This window comes from Notolepis coatsorum (assembly GCF_963971535.1).
Source record: "Notolepis coatsorum genome assembly, chromosome: 2".
Classification (NCBI taxonomy): Eukaryota; Metazoa; Chordata; class Actinopteri; order Aulopiformes; family Paralepididae; genus Notolepis; species Notolepis coatsorum.
The window spans coordinates 293,845-317,245 of NC_140166.1; the positions used below are offsets into that span (position 1 = coordinate 293,845).

Below are 23,401 nucleotides of genomic sequence, written 5' to 3' on the forward strand. Positions count from 1 at the left end.
GTCCCTTGTTTGAGCCGAATCTGGGTTTAACATGATTTGTGGAGCTCCCTCTGGTGTTGTGATCGTGGTATTCACTGACCTTTGGGAAGTATTTTGACATGTACATGGGTACCTTGGTCGTGTAGTGTATCTTGTAGACCAGGCCCATTGCAAGTTGCTGTACTCTGTCGTCTACTCTAAGCCATCCTAGGTTGTCAAAGTGGGCAGGGGTGAGGTGGGTTCTAGGAGTAAGGTCAAGCAGTAGTCTGACCAGTTTGTTTTGAGATGTTTGTAATTTTGTTTTTAGCGCCTTTGAGGTGCTTTGGTACCATGAGGTGCAAGCATAGTCGTAGTACCCTTGAATGAGTGCTCCTGCTAGAGTCTTCAGGGTATTCTTGTTTACCAGTGAGGAGATCCGGTACAAGAATCGAGTTTGTTGGTTGACTTTTTTTATTACATTGGATGCCATTTTGTCACAGGAAAGATTTGCCTCTAGGATGGAACCCAGGTAGGTAATATCTTCTTTCCTTGTGACAATATTGTCACCCACTGTAACTGAGATGCCGTCGGTCTTGCTGAGTTTGTTATTTGAACCGAAGAGAATGGACTCTGTTTTGCCCATGTGTAATGATAGTTTGTTATCAGCGAGCCATATGCAGATTTTGCCTAGTTCTGAGCTGAGGGTTTTTTCAACCTGTAACTTGTTCTTGTCAGAGACCAGCAGGGCTGAGTCGTCCGCAAACAGGAACAAGTTGCAGTCACAAGCTGAGTGCCATTATTTAATCAAGTCCCTCTAGTCTAGGCTATTTAATTGGTTGTAAGAGAGGTCAGTAAGCCAATCAGAGAGGCCCTCAAAACATCAATCATTATGTCAAACTTAGTTTAAAAAGAGAGCCTCTTAAAAACGTCAAACATAATTTCAACCGACCAATCAGAGGGCCCCTCCAAATGTTGGTCATCATGTCAAACATAATTTCAACCGAATGACAAAATGTTGAAGCGTCTGAACCCGTCTGGTGCCGAGATCGGATTTTACGGAAGGGCCTCCAAATAACTTTTCACCAAGGGCCTCCGGAGGCCTAGGGACGGCCCTGTCTGGTAGTAACAGTACCTACCTCGGCCCGGGCTGCAGTAGAACAGTACCTTGGCCCCGAAGCCTGTTTTTGGGATTCGAACTTCATCAGTGTTCGAACCTTTGTTTTTAATTAAAAAAAAATTATTAAATTTTGTTTTCACTTTTTCTTTTAATTATTTTATTTTATTTTTATTTTTTATTAAATATCCCCAAACTAAATCCTCAATTTGAATAAAGTGATTCATCTGATTAAATGATTTTTTTTTTTTTATTAAATCAACTTTCCAGCCGCAGCCCAGGGAGAAGCCCCAGCCAACTAAATCAATTAAATCAAATTTATTTAATGAATATAACTCATCAGTTTCTTTTAATACTATAACATTAGTGTAGCCTAATCTTTATCTGCAACTGTGAAGAATAAAAACCAGAATGAATAAACCTTAATTTTTTTATTTAATTTTTTAATAAAAATAAAAAAATTCGAATGTTGATTTAGAATTATAATGCCAACGTAACGAACAAAGGTTCGAACATTCAAACGTTTGGGCTCAGCCCTAGGGTGCAGTAGAACAGTACCTTGGCCCGGGTGCAGTATGCCTGCCAGTTGAGCTCTGGGTCTGGCAGCACGCTGAGGGCCATGTTGCAGATCCCAGTGGCCATCTCGTGCTTCCCCAGCAGGTAGAACACCTTGGCCAGCTGGTTCAGGATACAGGCGTTATCACTGGCCAGCTTTATCGCCTGCAGAAACAGTGGAGAGCAGACGTTATATATATACAGTGGTAGCAACTAGCCATTGTAAAGGTCCCTCCTTAAAGGTGCTATAGATACCATTCAGCCACTAGATGTCGCACTAGAGCACCAGCATGTCATTAATCCATTCAGGTGCATCCCCCGTGGGGGGACTGGGAAGTAGGGAGGGGATTACAATACATGCCTGCAACACGTAAACAACAACATTCATTTTGGACCCATTTTGGATTTGTTTTAATGAAAAATATGAATCAATATTTTGGGAAGAGGAAAAGCAATACCTTTATTCCGTGCACCTTTCTAAAAGCTCTGTGGATGTATTCTTTTTTTATGATTACACTACATAGAAATGTTATCTATAGCACCTTGGCTTTAATTCATCCGTCTGTACACAAGGCAATTTAAAATTGTCTTTTCGCCTAGCCCTCCTAGTTACACAGACACAGTCCTCATATCCCTCCTAGTTACACAGTCCTCATATCCCTCCTAGTTGCACACAGTCCTCATATCCCTCCTAGTTACACAGTCCTCATATCCCTCCTAGTTACACACAGTCCTCATATCCCTCCTAGTGACACACAGTCTTCATATCCCTCCTAGTTACACAGTCCTCATATCCCTCCTAGTTACACACAGTCTTCATATCCCTCCTAGTGACACACAGTCCTCATATCCCTCCTAGTTACACACAGTCCTCATATCCCTCCTAGTTACACACAGTCCTCATATCCCTCCTAGTTACACACAGTCCTCATATCCCTCCTAGTTACACACAGTCCTCATATCCCTCCTAGTTACACACAGTCCTCATATCCCTCCTAGTTACACAGTCCTCATATTCCTCCTAGTTACACACAGTCCTCATATCCCTCCTAGTTACACAGTCCTCATATCCCTCCTAGTTACACACAGTCCTCATATCCCTCCTAGTTACACACAGTCCTCATATCTCTCCTAGTTACACACAGTCCTCATATCCCTCCTAGTTACACACAGTCCTCATATCCCTCCTAGTTACACACAGTCCTCATATCCCTCATAGTTACACAGTCCTCATATCCCTCCTAGTTACACACAGTCCTCATATTCCTCCTAGTTACACACAGTCCTCATATCCCTCCTAGTTACACACAGTCCTCATATCCCTCCTAGTTACACACAGTCCTCATATCCCTCCTAGTTACACACAGTCCTCATATCCCTCCTAGTTACACACAGTCCTCATATCCCTCCTAGTTACACACAGTCCTCATATCCCTCCTAGTTACACACAGTCCTCATATCCCTCCTAGTTACACACAGTCCTCATATCCCTCCTAGTTACACACAGTCCTCATATCCCTCCTAGTTACACAGTCCTCATATCCCTCCTAGTTACACACAGTCCTCATATCCCTCCTAGTTACACACAGTCCTCATATCCCTCCTAGTGACACACAGTCCTCATATCTCTCCTAGTTACACACAGTCCTCATATCCCTCCTAGTGACACACAGTCCTCATATCCCTCCTAGTTACATACAGTCCTCATATCCCTCCTAGTTACACACAGTCCTCATATCCCTCCTAGTTACACACAGTCCTCATATCCCTCCTAGTTACACACAGTCCTCATATCCCTCCTAGTTACACACAGTCCTCATATCCCTCCTAGTTACACACAGTCCTCATATCCCTCCTAGTTACACACAGTCCTCATATCCCTCCTAGTTACACACAGTCCTCATATCCCTCCTAGTTACACACAGTCCTCATATCCCTCCTAGTTACACACAGTCCCCCACACAGCTGGACTACATCCTCCTGTCTGGGCCGGGGATCACACCAGCGACCTTTTGGTTACCGGCTGGCCTCTTTACCACTAGGCACATCCTGTGATGGTTAACTTACTGTCCCGTAGCAGGACAGGGGGTCGGAGCCCGAGTAACCACAGTCATGTATGGCCATGGGCACCGTGGAGAACTCGTCTTTCTTCTCCAGCAGGATACCGATGTAACACCAGGCGAGAGCTGAGAGGAATGGAGAGGACACAGAGGTATGTTGTCACCGCCCTCTGCTGGCTGTATTAGGTCATTGTCACAGCTTTATCCTTTTAGTTCATAGGGAGGTGTAGTCTGACGTCACTGGTTGTTCCACCCGTATAGGGATTTATAGCTCAACATGAAAATAATCGCAAAATCTTCAACCAAAAATGCTTAATCAATCATGTTAGTGATAGAAGGGAACTCGTTTTGTGCAAAAATGGAAAGCTTTTCAATATTCATGAGTCAGAATTGTTACAATAGCCGATAATCCATTTTCCCCAATGATAAATCCATATGGGTGACGTCAGACTACACCTCGACCCTATAGTCTATAGTTTATAGATATTCATACAGTTAGCATAGCATAGTTTGTGTAGATAGAATATACGTTTAAGCAATAATACACGAGAACCAGTGGAATATCATGAATATTGCCACGGCTGTGATGCGCCCGCAGCCACGAGAGAGAAGCTCTCACATCGTGACGTGATGTTTGTTTGATCAACCTAGTGATGTTTGTTTTATCAACTACGTTTGTTTTATCAACTGTTTGTTTTATCAACTACGTGATGTTTGTTTGATCAACTACGTGATGTTTGTTTGATCAACTACGTGATGTTTGTTTGATCAACTACGTGATGTTTGTTTTATCAACTATGTTTGTTTTATCAACTACATGATGTTTGTTTTATCAACTACGTGATGTTTGTTTGATCAACTACGTGATGTTTGTTTGATCAACTACGTGATGTTTGTTTGATCAACCTAGTGATGTTTGTTTTATCAACTATGTTTGTTTTATCAACTACTGATGTTTGTTTTATCAACTACGTGATGTTTGTTTGATCAACTACGTGATGTTTGTTTTATCAACTATGTGATGTTTGTTTTATCAACTATGTGATGTTTGTTTGATCAACTATGTGATGTTTGTTTTATCAACTATGTGATGTTTGTTTGATCAACTACGTGATGTTTGTTTTATCAACTACGTGATGTTTGTTTGATCAACTACGTGATGTTTGTTTTATCAACTACGTGATGTTTGTTTGATCAACTACGTGATGTTTGTTTTATCAACTATGTGATGTTTGTTTTATCAACTATGTTTGTTTGATCAACTACGTGATGTTTGTTTTATCAACTACGTGATGTTTGTTTTATCAACTACGTGATGTTTGTTTTATCAACTACTGATGTTTGTTTTATCAACTACGTGATGTTTGTTTTATCAACTACGTGATGTTTGTTTTATCAACTATGTGATGTTTGTTTTATCAACTATGTTTGTTTGATCAACTACTGATGTTTGTTTTATCAACTACGTGATGTTTGTTTATCAACTATGTGATGTTTGTTTTATCAACTACGTGATGTTTGTTTTATCAACTATGTGATGTTTGTTTTATCAACTACGTGATGTTTGTTTTATCAACTACGTGATGTTTGTTTTATCAACTACGTGATGTTTGTTTTATCAACTACGTGATGTTTGTTTTATCAACTACGTGATGTTTGTTTTATCAACTATACGTGATGTTTGTTTTATCAACTACGTGATGTTTGTTTGATCAACTACGTGATGTTTGTACGTGATGTTTGTTTTATCAACTACGTGATGTTTGTTTGGTAAAACTCTTGATCGTCTTCGGACGAACAACCATATGCGTGCGTTTTGAAATATTTTGGACGGCTTGTGTGTTTGCAGTCGTGATTCCACACAAATCCCCTGCAGTGTGAATGTGATATATCTCTGCTGTCTTTGAACTATGAATGCACACATCACTCTAGCTTACCATCTTTAGATACAAATTAAATAAAAATAACTGTTCCTCTGAACATAAAAAAAAATAAGAGTTAACTTAAGATTCTTTGTCTGACTTATAGTACAAATAAAAAAAGGTTGTGTATGGAACTATGGAATTATGTCGGTGCAGGTGAACCAATACCATGTTGGCATCCTCAGGTATACCCAACCTAAACACCAGCTGGGAGAGAGCAACCATGTTATTTACAGCAGGGGTGTAAAAAGTACCCAGAAATTATACACAATGTGAAAATCTGCATAAAATATATACCTAGGTAAATGGAATATTGCTCCATTTCTACAAGGGCTATTTGCATATTCTTGGTATCTAGGTACATCTATGGACCTCAGGGAATGTATTCACAGTGTCAGAAATATTGTGTCTCTTACTAGGCTTGCTTAAATTGTGATGAAACAAAGGAGAATATGAATTATGATTTTTCTTTGCATCTTTGACAGTGAATAACACCATGATAATAATCACCAAACTTAAAAAACTGCCACTGACCTCGTTCAGTACCCTCTTGAGATCATGTGTACAAAATATCGAAGGAAATTAATAAAGGGAAGATGATAAAACCGAAGGTTCTGTAGATACAGTACTGAATTCTCCCATCCGACCCAATGCAATTTGAAATATTATTATAGAATATAGAATAGATGCTTATACATTACCTTATTATAGCTAATTCGCACATTTATATACATATATTATCTTTGAAATGCCCGAGTTCAATTTGGATTTAGTATCACCAGGCGTGCATAAGAACAGATAATGATATCTACTGTAATGTACTGTACTTTTTTATTTTCCCCACAGTGCAACCGTTTTGAAACTAATTTCAGATCTAATTGTTCCTACATGCTAACAGTAGGGAGGAGAAACTAACTGCGTTTCAATATTTGTCAAAAACGTTACCTTTTGTGGCTTATCGCGAATAATAACAGTTATTGACATATTCATAATTCAACTCTGAACTTTGAACCCCCATAATTCCCATGATTCAAATTTTCCAAAATGGTCGCCGTCTTGGAATAGACTTCAGCAAATCGAGAAGTTAACTTTTAACTTTTAACCTATTGCTAAACTAACGTATTGATGATAATATACATTCTACATGCTTTTGTGACATGTTAGTGATGTTAATACTTGAAAGCGTTTGATTTTAAAATCGCAAATTTTTTGCATCACTAACTCAAAACGTTTCTACTTTTAAATGTACTTAAGTACTAAAAAGTAAAAGTAAAAACTTTTTCTTATTCCGGGGCAAAGACATTTTCTGTTTCGTCCTCTTCATCACTCGTACTATCGTTTGTGGCCGTCTTCTGTAGCTCGTCACTCTGACTGTCTATTCTTCTGATAGCAGGTGTTTAATCAAAGATCCCCGCTTTCTAGTGTTGCACAAGGACCAATCAGCATGGGTATGGGCGGGTTCATTTTCCATTGATGGGGATTTGATTGGCTGTTTTTAAATAAAGAGCGGCCGCAGGATTAATAACGTTAATGTTAGTTCAGCCAGAGAAACAAATATACTAATTAAAATGGTTGGACCTGTGAGATTTGTACTTTGTACTTTGTAGGTCTGCATTTTAAATGTAAGGAGTAAAAAGTATGTTTTTATTCTCTGAAATGTAATTGAGTAAAAGTACAAGTATACAAACCTAATAATACTAGAGTAAAGTACAAATCCCCAAAAACAGTACTTAAGTATTGTGACGAAGTACAATTACTCAAGTACTTTACACTCCTGGTTTACAGTTCAAGCCACCAGTTCTCCCCCACTGCACTTTGATAAACCATGTTCTGGTTCATCCACAGGGAGCGCTGTTTTGCAGCCTGGCGCTGTTTGTTACCTACAGTATGTTGGGTGACTTTTTCCTTCCGTTCAACCACAGGGACATTTCCATAAGTACATGGTACTGTATTCTATTGTTTTCTATAGTTTTATTTCAGTAAATGATAACGTTTATATTCTATTCTGTTCTGATCTATTATATTCTATAGTTTTATGTCAGGAAATTCCCATAAGTACACGATAACATTTATATTCTGTTGTGTTCTATTCCAGTTGTCTCTTTTTTTATTCAGCCACAGAGAATACAAAATTACAGCAAAAGATTACAGCAAAACAGCAAATTCACATTCTATCTCATTATATTCTATTCTACTCTATTCTATTGTGACTCAAACAGTATTGTGATGGATCACGGTTTATGTGGGTTTTATTTGAGTTTATTCTACGGTGCTTCGGCTTTATTTCGTCTTTCTGTGAGGGATGGCTGTCTATTTCGTCTTTCTGTGAGGGACAGCTGTCAATCACTGGCCTCTGCAGTTAATTGCCATGCGGCATGGCAGGTGTGTGGGCGTGATTGCCACCTGATTGGTGTCAGGTGTGCAGCGCCTTGAAGTAGGTTTGGTTGACTGTGTTTGGATGCTTGTTGTCCACTTCATGTTTTCCCCTCAACAGTAGAGGAGCGTCCCAAGCTCATGCTTCTAGTGTTCTCTCTGTCTCTATAGTGCTGTTGTTTTTCTTGTTGTTTTCAACTGCTAGGCTGTGGTGGTTATTTTAGTGATTTTTACCCAGTTATTTTATACTGGTGTTTTGTGTTTCCTACAGTTTACATTTTTATTTATTTTATTCTTGTGTTTTCCCCCACCCTCTCTCATCACTCAGCGATTCCAGTGGTCACCCCTCTGGGGTAACTTTAAGATTCCCCTTTTTGTGTGTGTCTGCGTGTGTGTGTCTCCTACACCCCCCCCCCCCCCCTGGCACAAAGAGGCGTGAGCACATCAGACCAGTACTGGCTTCCCTGCACTGGCTTCCCTGCTCGTTTCAGAATTGATTTTAAAATGGCCATGTTTGTGTTCAAGGCCTTAAATGGTCTGTCCCCTCAGTATCTAGCTGAACTCCTCCATGTTGGCCCCTCAGTACCTAGCTGAACTCCTCCATGTTGGCCCCTCAGTATCTAGCTGAACTCCTCCATGTTGGCCCCTCAGTATCTAGCTGAACTCCTCCATGTTGGCCCCTCAGTACCTAGCTGAACTCCTCCATGTTGGCCCCTCAGTATCTAGCTGAACTCCTCCATGTTGGCCCCTCAGTACCTAGCTGAACTCCTCCATGTTGGCCCCTCAGTATCTAGCTGAACTCCTCCATGTTGGCCCCTCAGTACCTAGCTGAACTCCTCCATGTTGGCCCCTCAGTATCTAGCTGAACTCCTCCATGTTGGCCCCTCAGTATCTAGCTGAACTCCTCCATGTTGGCCCCTCAGTACCTAGCTGAACTCCTCCATGTTGGCCCCTCAGTACCTATAGCTGAACTCCTCCATGTTGGCCCCTCAGTATCTAGCTGGACTCCTCCATGTTGGCCCCTCAGTATCTAGCTGAACTCCTCCATGTTGGCCCCTCAGTATCTAGCTGAACTCCTCCATGTTGGCCCCTCAGTACCTATAGCTGAACTCCTCCATGTTGGCCCCTCAGTATCTAGCTGAACTCCTCCATGTTGGCCCCTCAGTACCTAGCTGAGCTCCTCCATGTTGGCCCCTCAGTATCTAGCTGAACTCCTCCATGTTGGCCCCTCAGTATCTAGCTGAACTCCTCCATGTTGGCCCCTCAGTATCTAGCTGAACTCCTCCATGTTGGCCCCTCAGTACCTATAGCTGAACTCCTCCATGTTGGCCCCTCAGTACCTATAGCTGAACTCCTCCATGTTGGCCCCTCAGTATCTAGCTGAACTCCTCCATGTTGGCCCCTGAGTACCTAGCTGAACTCCTCCATGTTGGCCCCTCAGTACCTAGCTGAACTCCTCCATGTTGGCCCCTCAGTATCTAGCTGAACTCCTCCATGTTGGCCCCTCAGTATCTAGCTGAACTCCTCCATGTTGGCCCCTCAGTATCTAGCTGAACTCCTCCATGTTGGCCCCTCAGTATCTAGCTGAACTCCTCCATGTTGGCCCCTCAGTACCTAGCTGAACTCCTCCATGTTGGCCCCTCAGTACCTATAGCTGAACTCCTCCATGTTGGCCCCTCAGTATCTAGCTGAACTCCTCCATGTTGGCCCCTCAGTATCTAGCTGAACTCCTCCATGTTGGCCCCTCAGTACCTATAGCTGAACTCCTCCATGTTGGCCCCTCAGTATCTAGCTGAACTCCTCCATGTTGGCCCCTCAGTACCTAGCTGAACTCCTCCATGTTGGCCCCTCAGTATCTAGCTGAACTCCTCCATGTTGGCCCCTCAGTATCTAGCTGAACTCCTCCATGTTGGCCCCTCAGTATCTAGCTGAACTCCTCCATGTTGGCCCCTCAGTACCTAGCTGAACTCCTCCATGTTGGCCCCTCAGTACCTATAGCTGAACTCCTCCATGTTGGCCCCTCAGTACCTATAGCTGAACTCCTCCATGTTGGCCCCTCAGTACCTATAGCTGAACTCCTCCATGTTGGCCCCTCAGTATCTAGCTGAACTCCTCCATGTTGGCCCCTCAGTATCTAGCTGAACTCCTCCATGTTGGCCCCTCAGTACCTAGCTGAACTCCTCCATGTTGGCCCCTCAGTATCTAGCTGAACTCCTCCATGTTGGCCCCTCAGTATCTAGCTGAACTCCTCCATGTTGGCCCCTCAGTATCTAGCTGAACTCCTCCATGTTGGCCCCTCAGTACCTAGCTGAACTCCTCCATGTTGGCCCCTCAGTATTTAGCTGAACTCCTCCATGTTGGCCCCTCAGTATCTAGCTGAACTCCTCCATGTTGGCCCCTCAGTACCTATAGCTGAACTCCTCCATGTTGGCCCCTCAGTATCTATAGCTGAACTCCTCCATGTTGGCCCCTCAGTACCTATAGCTGAACTCCTCCATGTTGGCCCCTCAGTATCTAGCTGAACTCCTCCATGTTGGCCCCTCAGTATCTAGCTGAACTCCTCCATGTTGGCCCCTCAGTATCTAGCTGAACTCCTCCATGTTGGCCCCTCAGTATCTAGCTGAACTCCTCCATGTTGGCCCCTCAGTACCTATAGCTGAACTCCTCCATGTTGGCCCCTCAGTATCTATAGCTGAACTCCTCCATGTTGGCCCCTCAGTATCTAGCTGAACTCCTCCATGTTGGCCCCTCAGTATCTAGCTGAACTCCTCCATGTTGGCCCCTCAGTATCTATAGCTGAACTCCTCCATGTTGGCCCCTCAGTATCTAGCTGAACTCCTCCATGTTGGCCCCTCAGTATCTAGCTGAACTCCTCCATGTTGGCCCCTCAGTACCTATAGCTGAACTCCTCCATGTTGGCCCCTCAGTATCTAGCTGAACTCCTCCATGTTGGCCCCTCAGTACCTATAGCTGAACTCCTCCATGTTGGCCCCTCAGTATCTAGCTGAACTCCTCCATGTTGGCCCCTCAGTATCTAGCTGAACTCCTCCATGTTGGCCCCTCAGTATCTAGCTGAACTCCTCCATGTTGGCCCCTCAGTACCTATAGCTGAACTCCTCCATGTTGGCCCCTCAGTATCTAGCTGAACTCCTCCATGTTGGCCCCTCAGTACCTATAGCTGAACTCCTCCATGTTGGCCCCTCAGTACCTAGCTGAACTCCTCCATGTTGGCCCCTCAGTATCTAGCTGAACTCCTCCATGTTGGCCCCTCAGTATCTAGCTGAACTCCTCCATGTTGGCCCCTCAGTATCTAGCTGAACTCCTCCATGTTGGCCCCTCAGTACCTATAGCTGAACTCCTCCATGTTGGCCCCTCAGTATCTAGCTGAACTCCTCCATGTTGGCCCCTCAGTATCTAGCTGAACTCCTCCATGTTGGCCCCTCAGTATCTAGCTGAACTCCTCCATGTTGGCCCCTCAGTATCTAGCTGAACTCCTCCATGTTGGCCCCTCAGTACCTAGCTGAACTCCTCCATGTTGGCCCCTCAGTATCTAGCTGAACTCCTCCATGTTGGCCCCTCAGTATCTAGCTGAACTCCTCCATGTTGGCCCCTCAGTATCTAGCTGAACTCCTCCATGTTGGCCCCTCAGTACCTAGCTGAACTCCTCCATGTTGGCCCCTCAGTATCTAGCTGAACTCCTCCATGTTGGCCCCTCAGTATCTAGCTGAACTCCTCCATGTTGGCCCCTCAGTATCTAGCTGAACTCCTCCATGTTGGCCCCTCAGTATCTAGCTGAACTCCTCCATGTTGGCCCCTCAGTACCTATAGCTGAACTCCTCCATGTTGGCCCCTCAGTACCTATAGCTGAACTCCTCCATGTTGGCCCCTCAGTATCTAGCTGAACTCCTCCATGTTGGCCCCTCAGTACCTAGCTGAACTCCTCCATGTTGGCCCCTCAGTACCTAGCTGAACTCCTCCATGTTGGCCCCTCAGTATCTAGCTGAACTCCTCCATGTTGGCCCCTCAGTATCTAGCTGAACTCCTCCATGTTGGCCCCTCAGTATCTAGCTGAACTCCTCCATGTTGGCCGCTCAGTACCTAGCTGAACTCCTCCATGTTGGCCCCTCAGTATCTAGCTGAACTCCTCCATGTTGGCCCCTCAGTATCTAGCTGAACTCCATGTTGGCCCCTCAGTATCTAGCTGAACTCCTCCATGTTGGCCCCTCAGTATCTAGCTGAACTCCTCCATGTTGGCCCCTCAGTATCTAGCTGAACTCCTCCATGTTGGCCCCTCAGTACCTATAGCTGAACTCCTCCATGTTGGCCCCTCAGTATCTAGCTGAACTCCATGTTGGCCCCTCAGTACCTATAGCTGAACTCCTCCATGTTGGCCCCTCAGTATCTAGCTGAACTCCTCCATGTTGGCCCCTCAGTACCTAGCTGAACTCCTCCATGTTGGCCCCTCAGTATCTAGCTGAACTCCTCCATGTTGGCCCCTCAGTATCTAGCTGAACTCCTCCATGTTGGCCCCTCAGTATCTAGCTGAACTCCTCCATGTTGGCCCCTCAGTACCTAGCTGAACTCCTCCATGTTGGCCCCTCAGTATCTAGCTGAACTCCTCCATGTTGGCCCCTCAGTATCTAGCTGAACTCCTCCATGTTGGCCCCTCAGTATCTAGCTGAACTCCTCCATGTTGGCCCCTCAGTATCTAGCTGAACTCCTCCATGTTGGCCCCTCAGTACCTAGCTGAACTCCTCCATGTTGGCCCCTCAGTATCTAGCTGAACTCCTCCATGTTGGCCCCTCAGTACCTAGCTGAACTCCTCCATGTTGGCCCCTCAGTATCTAGCTGAACTCCTCCATGTTGGCCCCTCAGTATCTATAGCTGAACTCCTCCATGTTGGCCCCTCAGTACCTAGCTGAACTCCTCCATGTTGGCCCCTCAGTACCTAGCTGAACTCCTCCATGTTGGCCCCTCAGTATCTAGCTGAACTCCTCCATGTTGGCCCCTCAGTATCTAGCTGAACTCCTCCATGTTGGCCCCTCAGTATCTAGCTGAACTCCTCCATGTTGGCCCCTCAGTACCTAGCTGAACTCCTCCATGTTGGCCCCTCAGTATCTATAGCTGAACTCCTCCATGTTGGCCCCTCAGTATCTAGCTGAACTCCTCCATGTTGGCCCCTCAGTACCTAGCTGAACTCCTCCATGTTGGCCCCTCAGTATCTAGCTGAACTCCTCCATGTTGGCCCCTCAGTACCTATAGCTGAACTCCTCCATGTTGGCCCCTCAGTACCTATAACTGAACTCCTCCATGTTGGCCCCTCAGTACCTATAGCTGAACTCCTCCATGTTGGCCCCTCAGTATCTAGCTGAACTCCTCCATGTTGGCCCCTCAGTATCTAGCTGAACTCCTCCATGTTGGCCCCTCAGTATCTATAGCTGAACTCCTCCATGTTGGCCCCTCAGTATCTAGCTGAACTCCTCCATGTTGGCCCCTCAGTACCTAGCTGAACTCCTCCATGTTGGCCCCTCAGTATCTATAGCTGAACTCCTCCATGTTGGCCCCTCAGTATCTAGCTGAACTCCTCCATGTTGGCCCCTCAGTATCTAGCTGAACTCCTCCATGTTGGCCCCTCAGTACCTAGCTGAACTCCTCCATGTTGGCCCCTCAGTACCTAGCTGAACTCCTCCATGTTGGCCCCTCAGTACCTAGCTGAACTCCTCCATGTTGGCCCCTCAGTATCTAGCTGAACTCCTCCATCTTTGTACCCCTGCTAGAGCACTGAGGTCAGCAAATAAACTGCTCTTAGACGTCCCGAGGTCGAGGCTAAAGACTAAAGGCGATCAAGCTTTTGCGGTGGCTGCCCCTAAATTATGGAACAGTCTTCCACTGTAAACTAGGTCTGCCCAGACCCTACAGAGTGTTAAGGCACAGCTGAAGACTCACCTGTTTTTATTGGCGTTCTGAGGCTCGGTAACACACACATCCCTTGGTCGTGTCGTGATTATTTTTTAAACTTTATTGTAGTTATATGACTTTGTGTTTGTACTGTATTTTATATTTCTTTTAGTATTTCTGTTTTTGTATTGTACAGCACTTTGGTACAACTTCGGTTGATTTTAAATGTGCTATATAAATAAAGTTGACCTTGACCTTGACCCCCCTCAACCCTGAGGAGTATACCTTTGTGATGTGTGCTCTCTGACTTGAGGGAGTGTGTGAGCAGCTGCAGACCCTTGTTGTAGTGAGGAGTATACCTTTGTGATGTGTGCTCTCTGACTTGAGGGAGTGTGTGAGCAGCTGCAGACCCTTGTTGTAGTGAGGAGTATACCTTTGTGATGTGTGCTCTCTGACTTGAGGGAGTGTGTGAGCAGCTGCAGACCCTTGTTGTAGTGAGGAGTATACCTTTGTGATGTGTGCTCTCTGACTTGAGGGAGTGTGTGAGCAGCTGCAGACCCTTGTTGTAGTGAGGAGTATACCTTTGTGATGTGTGCTCTCTGACTTGAGGGAGTGTGTGAGCAGCTGCAGACCCTTGTTGTAGTGAGGAGTATACCTTTGTGATGTGTGCTCTCTGACTTGAGGGAGTGTGTGAGCAGCTGCAGACCCTTGTTGTAGTGGGACATCCTGGAGTACTCCGAGTCCAGCTTGGTCTTCACGATGTCCTCCAGTCTGCGGGGACACAGGGGACAGCTCACATTAAACATACAGGAGGACATGCATTAAATGTCATATAATAATCACAGATAGAGCCTTTGCTGCTGCTGCCCCCCCCCCCCCCCCCCCACACATAAGATCTGCCCAGAGCCTAGAGGTTTTTAAATCCTGGCTCAAAACACACCTCTCCCCCCTGGCCTTTGACCAGAGCCAGCCCAGCACTTACACATGACGTCCGCTGCCACTCTGGACTTTTTATCCAATTCTCCTGTCTCTTTTTATATTGCACTTTGCCCTTGCTTTCTTATGTACTGTACTTTACCCTTTTCTGTAATTTTAGTGTATTTTATTGCATTGTATGCAATAAATGCATTAATAACTTTCTTTATTGGAAGAGTTTTCAAAATTATGCAGACAATTATACATAATTATACATCTTCCATTTTTTTCTCCCCCCCCCCCCCCATTTCCCTTTCCTATCCCCTAACCCCACCCCATCCCCCCCACGGAGAGCGACAACAAACATACATACTGTATAATACACGAAAATACAAAATAAAAATATGTGACAGAAAAATAAAAAAATAAAATAAAAAAACCTATGATACTAATTTAACTGAGATGAAAAGACAAAACATTTGAAGAAATAAATAAAAATATGGAAAAACAGAGGGGGGGGGGGACTCAGTCGTCACAACCAGGCAGGGATGTCAAGGATTCTATGTGCTTTTAAAGGGGTCTCCAAGTCTTACATTTACATTTACATTTAGTCATTTAGCTGACGCTTTTATCCAAAGCGACTTACAAGTTCTGTACGACAAGCCATCAGGAAGGGCACAACTCTATCAGCTGAGCAACAATGTTCATCAAAGTGTTGAGTCTTCTCAAAGGTATTCAGGGAGCCAGTAGGGCCTTTGAGGGAGAATCTGAGCTTTTCAAGATTAATAGATAATAGTAGTTCCTTAACCCACCTATTGTGAGATGGAGGTTGAATATGTTTCCACTTAAAAAGAATAAGTCGCCTGGCCAATAAAGTGGAGAAGGCAAGAACAGGATGTGATATTTTGGAGGGTAGAGGCTGCAGAGGAACACCGAACAAGGCCACAAAGTATCAGGGGTGATAGTAAGGTTGTAGGCTGTGCCGATAGTTTCAAAAACTTCAGACCAGAATGTGGCAAGGCTGGGGCAGGACCAGAACATGTGGGTGTGATCAGCAGGGGATTGTTTGCATCTATTACATGCGTCAGAGATGTTGGGGTACATTCGAGAGTCTCGAGTTTGTGTAGTGGACTTTGTGTATAACCTTGCACTGTGTGAGGCCGTGTCTCGCACAGATGGAAGATGAGTGAACAGAGTCCAATGCCCAACTCCAATACTCATCAGACAATTCAATTCCCATCTCCCGCTCCCACAAGTTCTTAGGGCCGGTTCCTGGGGTATCCGTAGCGGAGCTAATCAGGTTGTAGATGTTGGAGATTAGCCGTTTTTTTCCCGGGTTGAGAACCATTAGTGAATCTATAAGGGTTTCAGGGGGCCGACTAGGGAATTTGGGGTTCTGGTTCTGTGTGAAGTGCCTAATTTGGAAGAAACGAAACAGGTGGGATTTGGGAAGGTCGAATTTCTTTACGAGGTCTGGAAAAGACATGAAAGTCCCTTGGTCGTAGAGATAATTAAAAGTGGTTATCCCTTTGTCAAACCAGACTTGAAAGGAAGAATCAGTGCAAGAGGGCAGGAATAAATTATTGTTAAAAGTGGGGGAGAGGTCAGAGGCCCTATGGAGGCAGAGGCTTTTCCTGATTTGAATCCAAATTTTTGTGGAGTCGACCACCATTGGGTTTGCAGAGAGTCCAGTAACCGACCTAGGGAGTTGGGAGCACAGCAGAGAGCGAAGAGAGTGTCTAGAGGAAGAGAGTTCCATGTCGACCCACACCGGGCCTAAGTTGTGTGTCGTGCCCCTCATCCAATATAAAAGTTTGTGTATGTTACACGCCCAGTAGTAGTGCTGGAAGTTAGGCAGTGCCAGTCCCCCTAGCTCTTTGGGGAGTTGTAGTATTGATCTCCTCATCCGTGGGATCTTATTGCCCCAGAGGAAGGAGCTTATTAATTGATCGAGTGTCTTAAAGAACGACTTCTTAATGAGGACTGGGATATGGGTGAAGAGATATAAAAACTTTGGTAGCACTACCATTTTAATTAAATTGACTCTGCCCACTAGAGACAGTGGAAGACATGTCCACCTGTTGAAGTCTAGTTTGCACTTTTCAAGAAGAGGTGAGAAGTTTTTCGAGAACATTGTTTGGATTGAGTTGGTGATGTTAACCCCTAGATATCTGAATCCATCTGTTGTATACTTAAAGGGGAAGAAAGTCCGGGGTATTTTTTTGGCTGAGCAGTTGATTGGAAAGAGTTCGCTTTTATGAAGGTTTAACTTATAGCCCGGGTAGGACCCGAACTTGTCCAGTATATTAAGAATTATAGGGAGAGAGGCGGTCGGGTTAGATATATACAGAAGGAGGTCATCTGCATATAGGGACAGTTTATGAACTTTTCCGACCTGTGTGATGCCTTCAAACCTCTCTTCCTGTCTTAACCAGATGGCCAGTGGTTCGATGGCTAGGGCAAACAGAAGGGGGGAAAGGGGGCAGCCCTGTCTGGTGCCTCGATGAAGGGGAAATTTAAAAGTGAAATGGGTCTATAGCTGCCACATAGAAGAGGGTTCTTGTCTTTCTTGAGCAGGAGAGAGATCGAGGCCTCAGACATAGTTGGGGGCAAGCGACCCTTCGAAAAGGACTCATTGTACATTTCCTGGAGAATTGGAGCGATGGATGTAAAAAATGACTTAAAGAATTCCATGGTGAACCCATCTGGGCCCGGTGTTTTACCATTCTGTACAGACGTGATTGCTTCCAGTACCTCCGTAATCTTAATCGGACCGCCCAATGCCTTAGCTAGGTCTTTATCAATATTGGGGAAGGCAATCTCCTCTAGAGGGTTGTCCCCGTCCCATATGTCTGAAGAGCACTGTGAGGTGTACAGTTCTGAATAAAAGGCAAGGAACGTCTTATTAATCTCTACAGGGTCTAAAATAACATCACCAGTCGTGGATCGGATCTTGGGGATCAGTCTGGATAGGGATGTGGCACGTGCTTGGTGAGCAAGCAGTCTCCCCGCCTTGTCACCAAATTCAAAGAACCGCTGTTTGGTCAAGAATAGCTGCTTCTGCGTTTTATTTGTGGTCAGTAAATTGAATTTAGATTGGAGTTGAAGACGTTCTTTATAAAGAGCCGAGGTAGGGGCTGAGGCGTAAAGGCTATCAACCCTAGCTATATGGTCTGCGGTTGCAGTCAGATCAGCTCTTTCTGTTTTTTTTATTTAAGATGGAGATAAAAGAAATGGCCTGACCGCGCATATAGTCTCAAATTCGCGGCCCGCTGGATGATATTTTGCGGCCCCCCAGATGATTTCCAAAAAAAAAAAAAAAAAAAAAAAAAAGGAAACAAACAACAACAATATACATACATCTGCCCTTGTCCATATCCCACCCCTCCAAATCCACCCGTACGAACCCACCCATGCGTCTACTCCCCCCCCTACATGCCCACCCACCTCCCCTCTATACTCCCAGCAGGATAGCTTTCCTACTTCTATAACTTCTCCTATCCGGAGATTAAGCTGCACTCCGTGCAACCCCAGATAAGTACTCGCTATTTGCATATCAATAGCGCCGGTCGTCACGTGTGTTAAATACGTTCTCAGATACATTCACACCTAACTTGTTGTGAATGACATGTGTTACATTCCATTCGTAGAGGCAATTAGGCACTGTCTTTAGTCTGTGCTCAAGCGAGGGGACATTAAATGCGCATTCGCGGGAGCGCACGTGCACGTGGCGCCATTAGGTGCGTGCAACCCCAGATGATTTCAATCAGGGCCGCCTCAGGGGGTGTGCGAGCAGTGCGGTCGCACAGGGCCTCGCGGGAAGGGGGGCCTCGCAAAAAAAAAAAAAAAAAAAAAATTTTATTAATTTTTTTTATTGTTTTTTTTTATTTATTTTTTTTTTTTTTTTGCGAGGCCCCCCTTCCCGCAAGGCCCTTTTTCATCACAGACCTAAAATCTAGTTTTGCTTATATGCTTATATATTTCACATTAGACACGTTTGTAGAATGACTTGTTCCTGGGTCTGCACCTGGGTCACTATTGGAGCTCTGGTGCTCTGCAGCAGGCATTGGTTTCAATGAGGGGAGGGGTTACAGGTAAGGTAGCGTCTGACTATTCCGCGCGTGCAGCATTGGAGTTTATGCCTGCCAAGGTGAAGAGGACATCGTTCGGCAGATGGACTGAAGATGAAAGTTGTTGCATGTTAGACAGTTCAATCAGGCTAGCCATCCCGGCTAAAGACAGGGACAGCTAGTTAGCTTTAGCTACGTTATAATATTGAGTGCTAACGTGTGGTTCAGTCGGGATAGCCATGATGATGTCGGCTAGTAGCTAGCTTAGCTAACGGCTAACTAGCGTTAGCTAACCTATCCAGAGGAGCGAGGCGAGTGGATGTCTTTTCAAAAGAAGGAGAAGAGAACTTGTGAGCAGATAAATCTGTTAGGCAGCAATACGCCGAAAGGTGTCCAGTCTGCCGGAAAGTACTCGAAGAAGAAATTACACCGTGGGCCAAGTCTCCTTCCAACTTTACCATTGGCGCCGGCCGCGCCGCATTCATTGATACTGCGTTATGGTGAGTCAACCTATGATTATATACCCGCCGTGGACCTGTCCTGACCTATCTATCTTTCTCTCTCTCTGGAGCCAAACTGGTCGACTAGCTAATATATAGTACTACTAGTAGCTAACTGTGTGTGCCTGGTGAGAGCACCTGGCTGTATGTAGACAGTAGCCGCATAGCTTGTTAGCTGTTAGCTAACGCAGAAGCAAGCTATGCGGCTACTACATGCAGCCAGGTGCCTGATTGAGCTAACTGTTAGCCAGTTAGCTGTTTAGCGTCAGCTGGGAACGTTCGTTTGATGCTATCAGTTAGCCTTGAGAATAGCAGGCCCTGGCACTCTGACTACGACATCATCTTTGACAGAAGATGTAGTCGGGCCTGCACCATGACAAGGCTCTGGCCATAGCTTTGTCCCGACAGCGAGAGGCCTTTCGTCAACGTGGAGACCTGTGTTGCGGCCTTTCGCCCGGCGTTCCTCGTGCAGGTAAAATGTCATGACATTACCCCACTCTTCCTTCCTTCCCCTCCCGAATGTTTTGTTAATAACGATGTTTTTTTCCAGGCAAAACATATGCTACTTCACAACATTTGGAGATACGACATGTGCTGTGTGTGAATGGTCGTTTGTGTAGCTTGGGTAGCGTTGGGCCGTTGGCCAAAGCTGTGTGTGGCCTGGTCACAGTACCTGGCTAGCCTATTTAGCTGATGTCGGCCATTGGCTCCTTGCTGCTTTGGTTTCTCTGGTATAGACGCTCTTCTTGTTGGATTTAAGTGTTGATCTTTGTCCTTTTGAATCTCTCATACATGCTATAGTCTCTCTCTAACACACACACACATGACAAACACACATGTTCTCTCTCTCTCTCTCTCTCTTTCTAACACACACAGTCTGCCTATGGCGGCCTTTCTCGATGGCTAGGCTGTGCTCAAGGATCTTCAGTCACAGTGCTCAGGTATTCTGCCACTGTGTACTCTCTGTTTAGGGCCAAATAGCATTTCAATTTCTTTCCAATGTGTCTCTCTCTCTCTCTCTCTCTCTCTCTCTCTGTACACTGTATATTGACTGTAGAACGGGAGCTCTCTCTCGCTCTCTCTTTTGCTATATGTTGACTGTATCATGCCCCGCCTCGGGCAGCGCTATTATTTAAGAATATGTTGACTGTATAAAAAAAATAATAATATATATATATATATATATATATATATATATATATATAATTTTTTTTTTTTCCCTTGGGGGGGGGGGGGGGGGGGGGGGGGGGGCTCGCGTTAAATCTCGCACAGGGCCTCGCATTTCTCCCAGGCGGCCCTGATTTCAATAACGCACCACTGCCTGTGTCTCCCGAGTTTCGTGGTCTCTGTCCAGCAGAGACATTTTTACAACTTTTAGAACTAAACCTATAAACTGAAACTATGACATCAGACATAGACAAGTAAATGTCTCACATTTAGCAGATGGACTTTATATGAACTAATAAATGCAATAAAGTGCATACGTATTGCACATGTGCCTGCGTTAATGCTGCACTTACACACATGAAATGGGCTTTGAGTGAAATAATAATAGGTGTGTGCGTGCACCTGCTGCCCATGCATACGAGAAAAAAGGCTTTAGATGAAATAGTAAATGCAGTATTCATACCAATGCAGTGAATGGGCTTTAAGCGAAATCATATTAAATGCATGCGTATATGTGCTGCACCTATCTGCGCAGTAAGTAGGCTTTTAGGAGAAATAATAATAAATGCATACATACTGTGTTCACACATACACACATGCCTGTCCACGAATGCATGTGCACTCACACACATTCATGTAGCCATGTGCATGCAAACAAGCCTACCAGTACCACACTAATTGTAAAATAATTCATATTCTTGGAGAGCTAATACCACAATGGCCACATGTAGCCTATAATGTATATGTCCACAGTAATCGAATAGGCTTTAGATTAAATAATAGGAAGTATATATACATGTATGTACACACACCCTCAGACACAAATAGGCTTTATAGGTGCAGTAATAAGTAGATATGCATGAATGCCCACAAACACACACCCCTATACACACATCCACACTTAAAAAAATATTAAAAAATAAAAAAAAAACTACAAGGTTCAATGCCAAAAGGTTTAGATTCTCTCTCCCCTCAGAATAACTCTACTTGAATGATAGACAATCTGCTGTAAGTGGCGAGAAAGAAAATAAAAGAGAAAAATGAATAATGTGTTAACCTTGTTATATTCGGCAGATTGTAGTATTAATCCCAATATAAATGGGTTATGGTCTGTGAGGCAAGGTCGTGAGCAACAGTCTGGGTTCATATGACAACGTTTTTAAATACCTATAAGCAGTGTTGGGACTAACGCGTTACAAAGTAACGCGTTACAGAAACGAAGTAACTTTTTGCCGCAACTAGTACTCTAACGCATTACTTTTGAAATTCAGTAACGCTACTTACGTTACTGAATGGTTCGTCACTGCGTTATTTGCGTTATATACGGCGTAGATTGATAGCGAGCGGTAGTGATTATTATTATTATTATTATTATTATTATTATTATTATTATTATTATTATTATTATTATTATTATTATTATCCTCATCCCCACCCGCGTAGAATGATACGAGGCGAGTCTGGCCACTGGCCAATCAGAAATGCGCAAACCAGAAATGCGGCTACGGAAAGAAATAGACCCTCTCTATTGTAAACAAAACAAACGCTCGCTATGAATCTACATAAAAAGAACGCAGTAACAAACTAACAAACCATTTAGCAACTACTTGGAGAGATAATTAATATACAACATGGAAACGAGATAAAGAACATGTTTGAGGCGCTGCTGGAGTCAACTGGACTAACGTAACGTTACTTACTACATCTCGACCACCGCAGACTTTGGTGAGTGCAATGTGTTCACTGAAACTCAAGTTGATCAACGGATTTTGACTGTACGAAATCTGCCAGGGAATCTCATAATACTAATCAAACAATATAAATATAGTCCTTTCATGCACAATTGATATCCTAACTATTCTAACGTTGCAATGCTTTGATTGATATCTTAAACAACGTTGCAACTTGCAAGATGGTGAATGAATGAATGAATGAAAACTTTATTTAACAGATTGCAGAATGGGTACAATACAGTACGGCTAAATACATACAATTGTTAAGGGGATGCAGACCTGAGAAAGACGTTTGTCTTGTTTCCATCAGGGTCCCCCATTTTCAATTCATATAGACATTTATGACATACACAACATACATGACATTTATGGCATAGGGACATATAGGTATTTAGTACTGATACATTTGTGACATAAACGGTATTCAAATATACAGTACTGTTACCCCTAGCTTTGGGTAGGGCGTTCCACATTGTTGTGGCATAATTGCGAAACGTGTTTAGTCCCTTGTTGGAGCCGAATCTGGGTTTAACATGATTTGTTGAGCTTCCTCTGGTGTAGTGGTTGTGGTATTCACTGACCTTTGGGAAGTATTTTGACATGTACATGGGCACCCCGGTCGTATAGTGTATCTTGTAGACCAGGCCTATTGCAAGTTGCTGTACTCTGTTGTCTACTCTAAGCCATCATAGGTTGTCAAAGTGGGCAGGGGTGAGGTGGGTTCTGGGGTTCAGGTCAAGTAGTAGTCTGACCAGTTTGTTTTGTGATGTTTGTAATTTTGTTTTAAGCGCCTTTGAGGTGCTTTGGTACCATGAGGTGCACGCATAGTCGTAGTACCCTTGAATTATAATGGTTATAATGAAACGCTCCGGCGACATCAAGGCTGTTCCTTCAACCGGCGCACTTCTTATTATATCGACTCGGGACAACATTTGTTTGTGTCAGATTTGTGTTTGTATCTAGACCACATTGCTTAGCAGAGTTCGGTGATGTGAATGGAAACTGTCAAGTTGATCAACCGATTTTGAGTACTATCTGGGGCATGGGACTCGGGAGCAATCTTTTTTTTAATTTTTTTTTTAAATAACTAAATAGTTACTTTTCACAGTAACTCATTACTTTTGGGTGTAAGTAAC

General features: G+C 44.3%; 1 protein-coding gene across 1 annotated transcript in view; it reads right to left on the bottom strand.

The window, feature by feature from the left end:
* Positions 1-23,401, bottom strand: part of ttc22 (tetratricopeptide repeat domain 22) — an 81,811-nt gene that overhangs the window by 18,318 nt on the left and 40,092 nt on the right. Inside the window, exons 5-7 of the mRNA XM_084307590.1 lie at positions 14,536-14,651; positions 3,695-3,813; positions 1,631-1,792 (exon numbers count right to left, since the gene is read on the bottom strand). Of these exons, the coding sequence (XP_084163716.1) occupies positions 1,631-1,792; positions 3,695-3,813; positions 14,536-14,651 (397 nt within the window). The remainder of the gene's footprint in view (positions 1-1,630; positions 1,793-3,694; positions 3,814-14,535; positions 14,652-23,401) is intronic.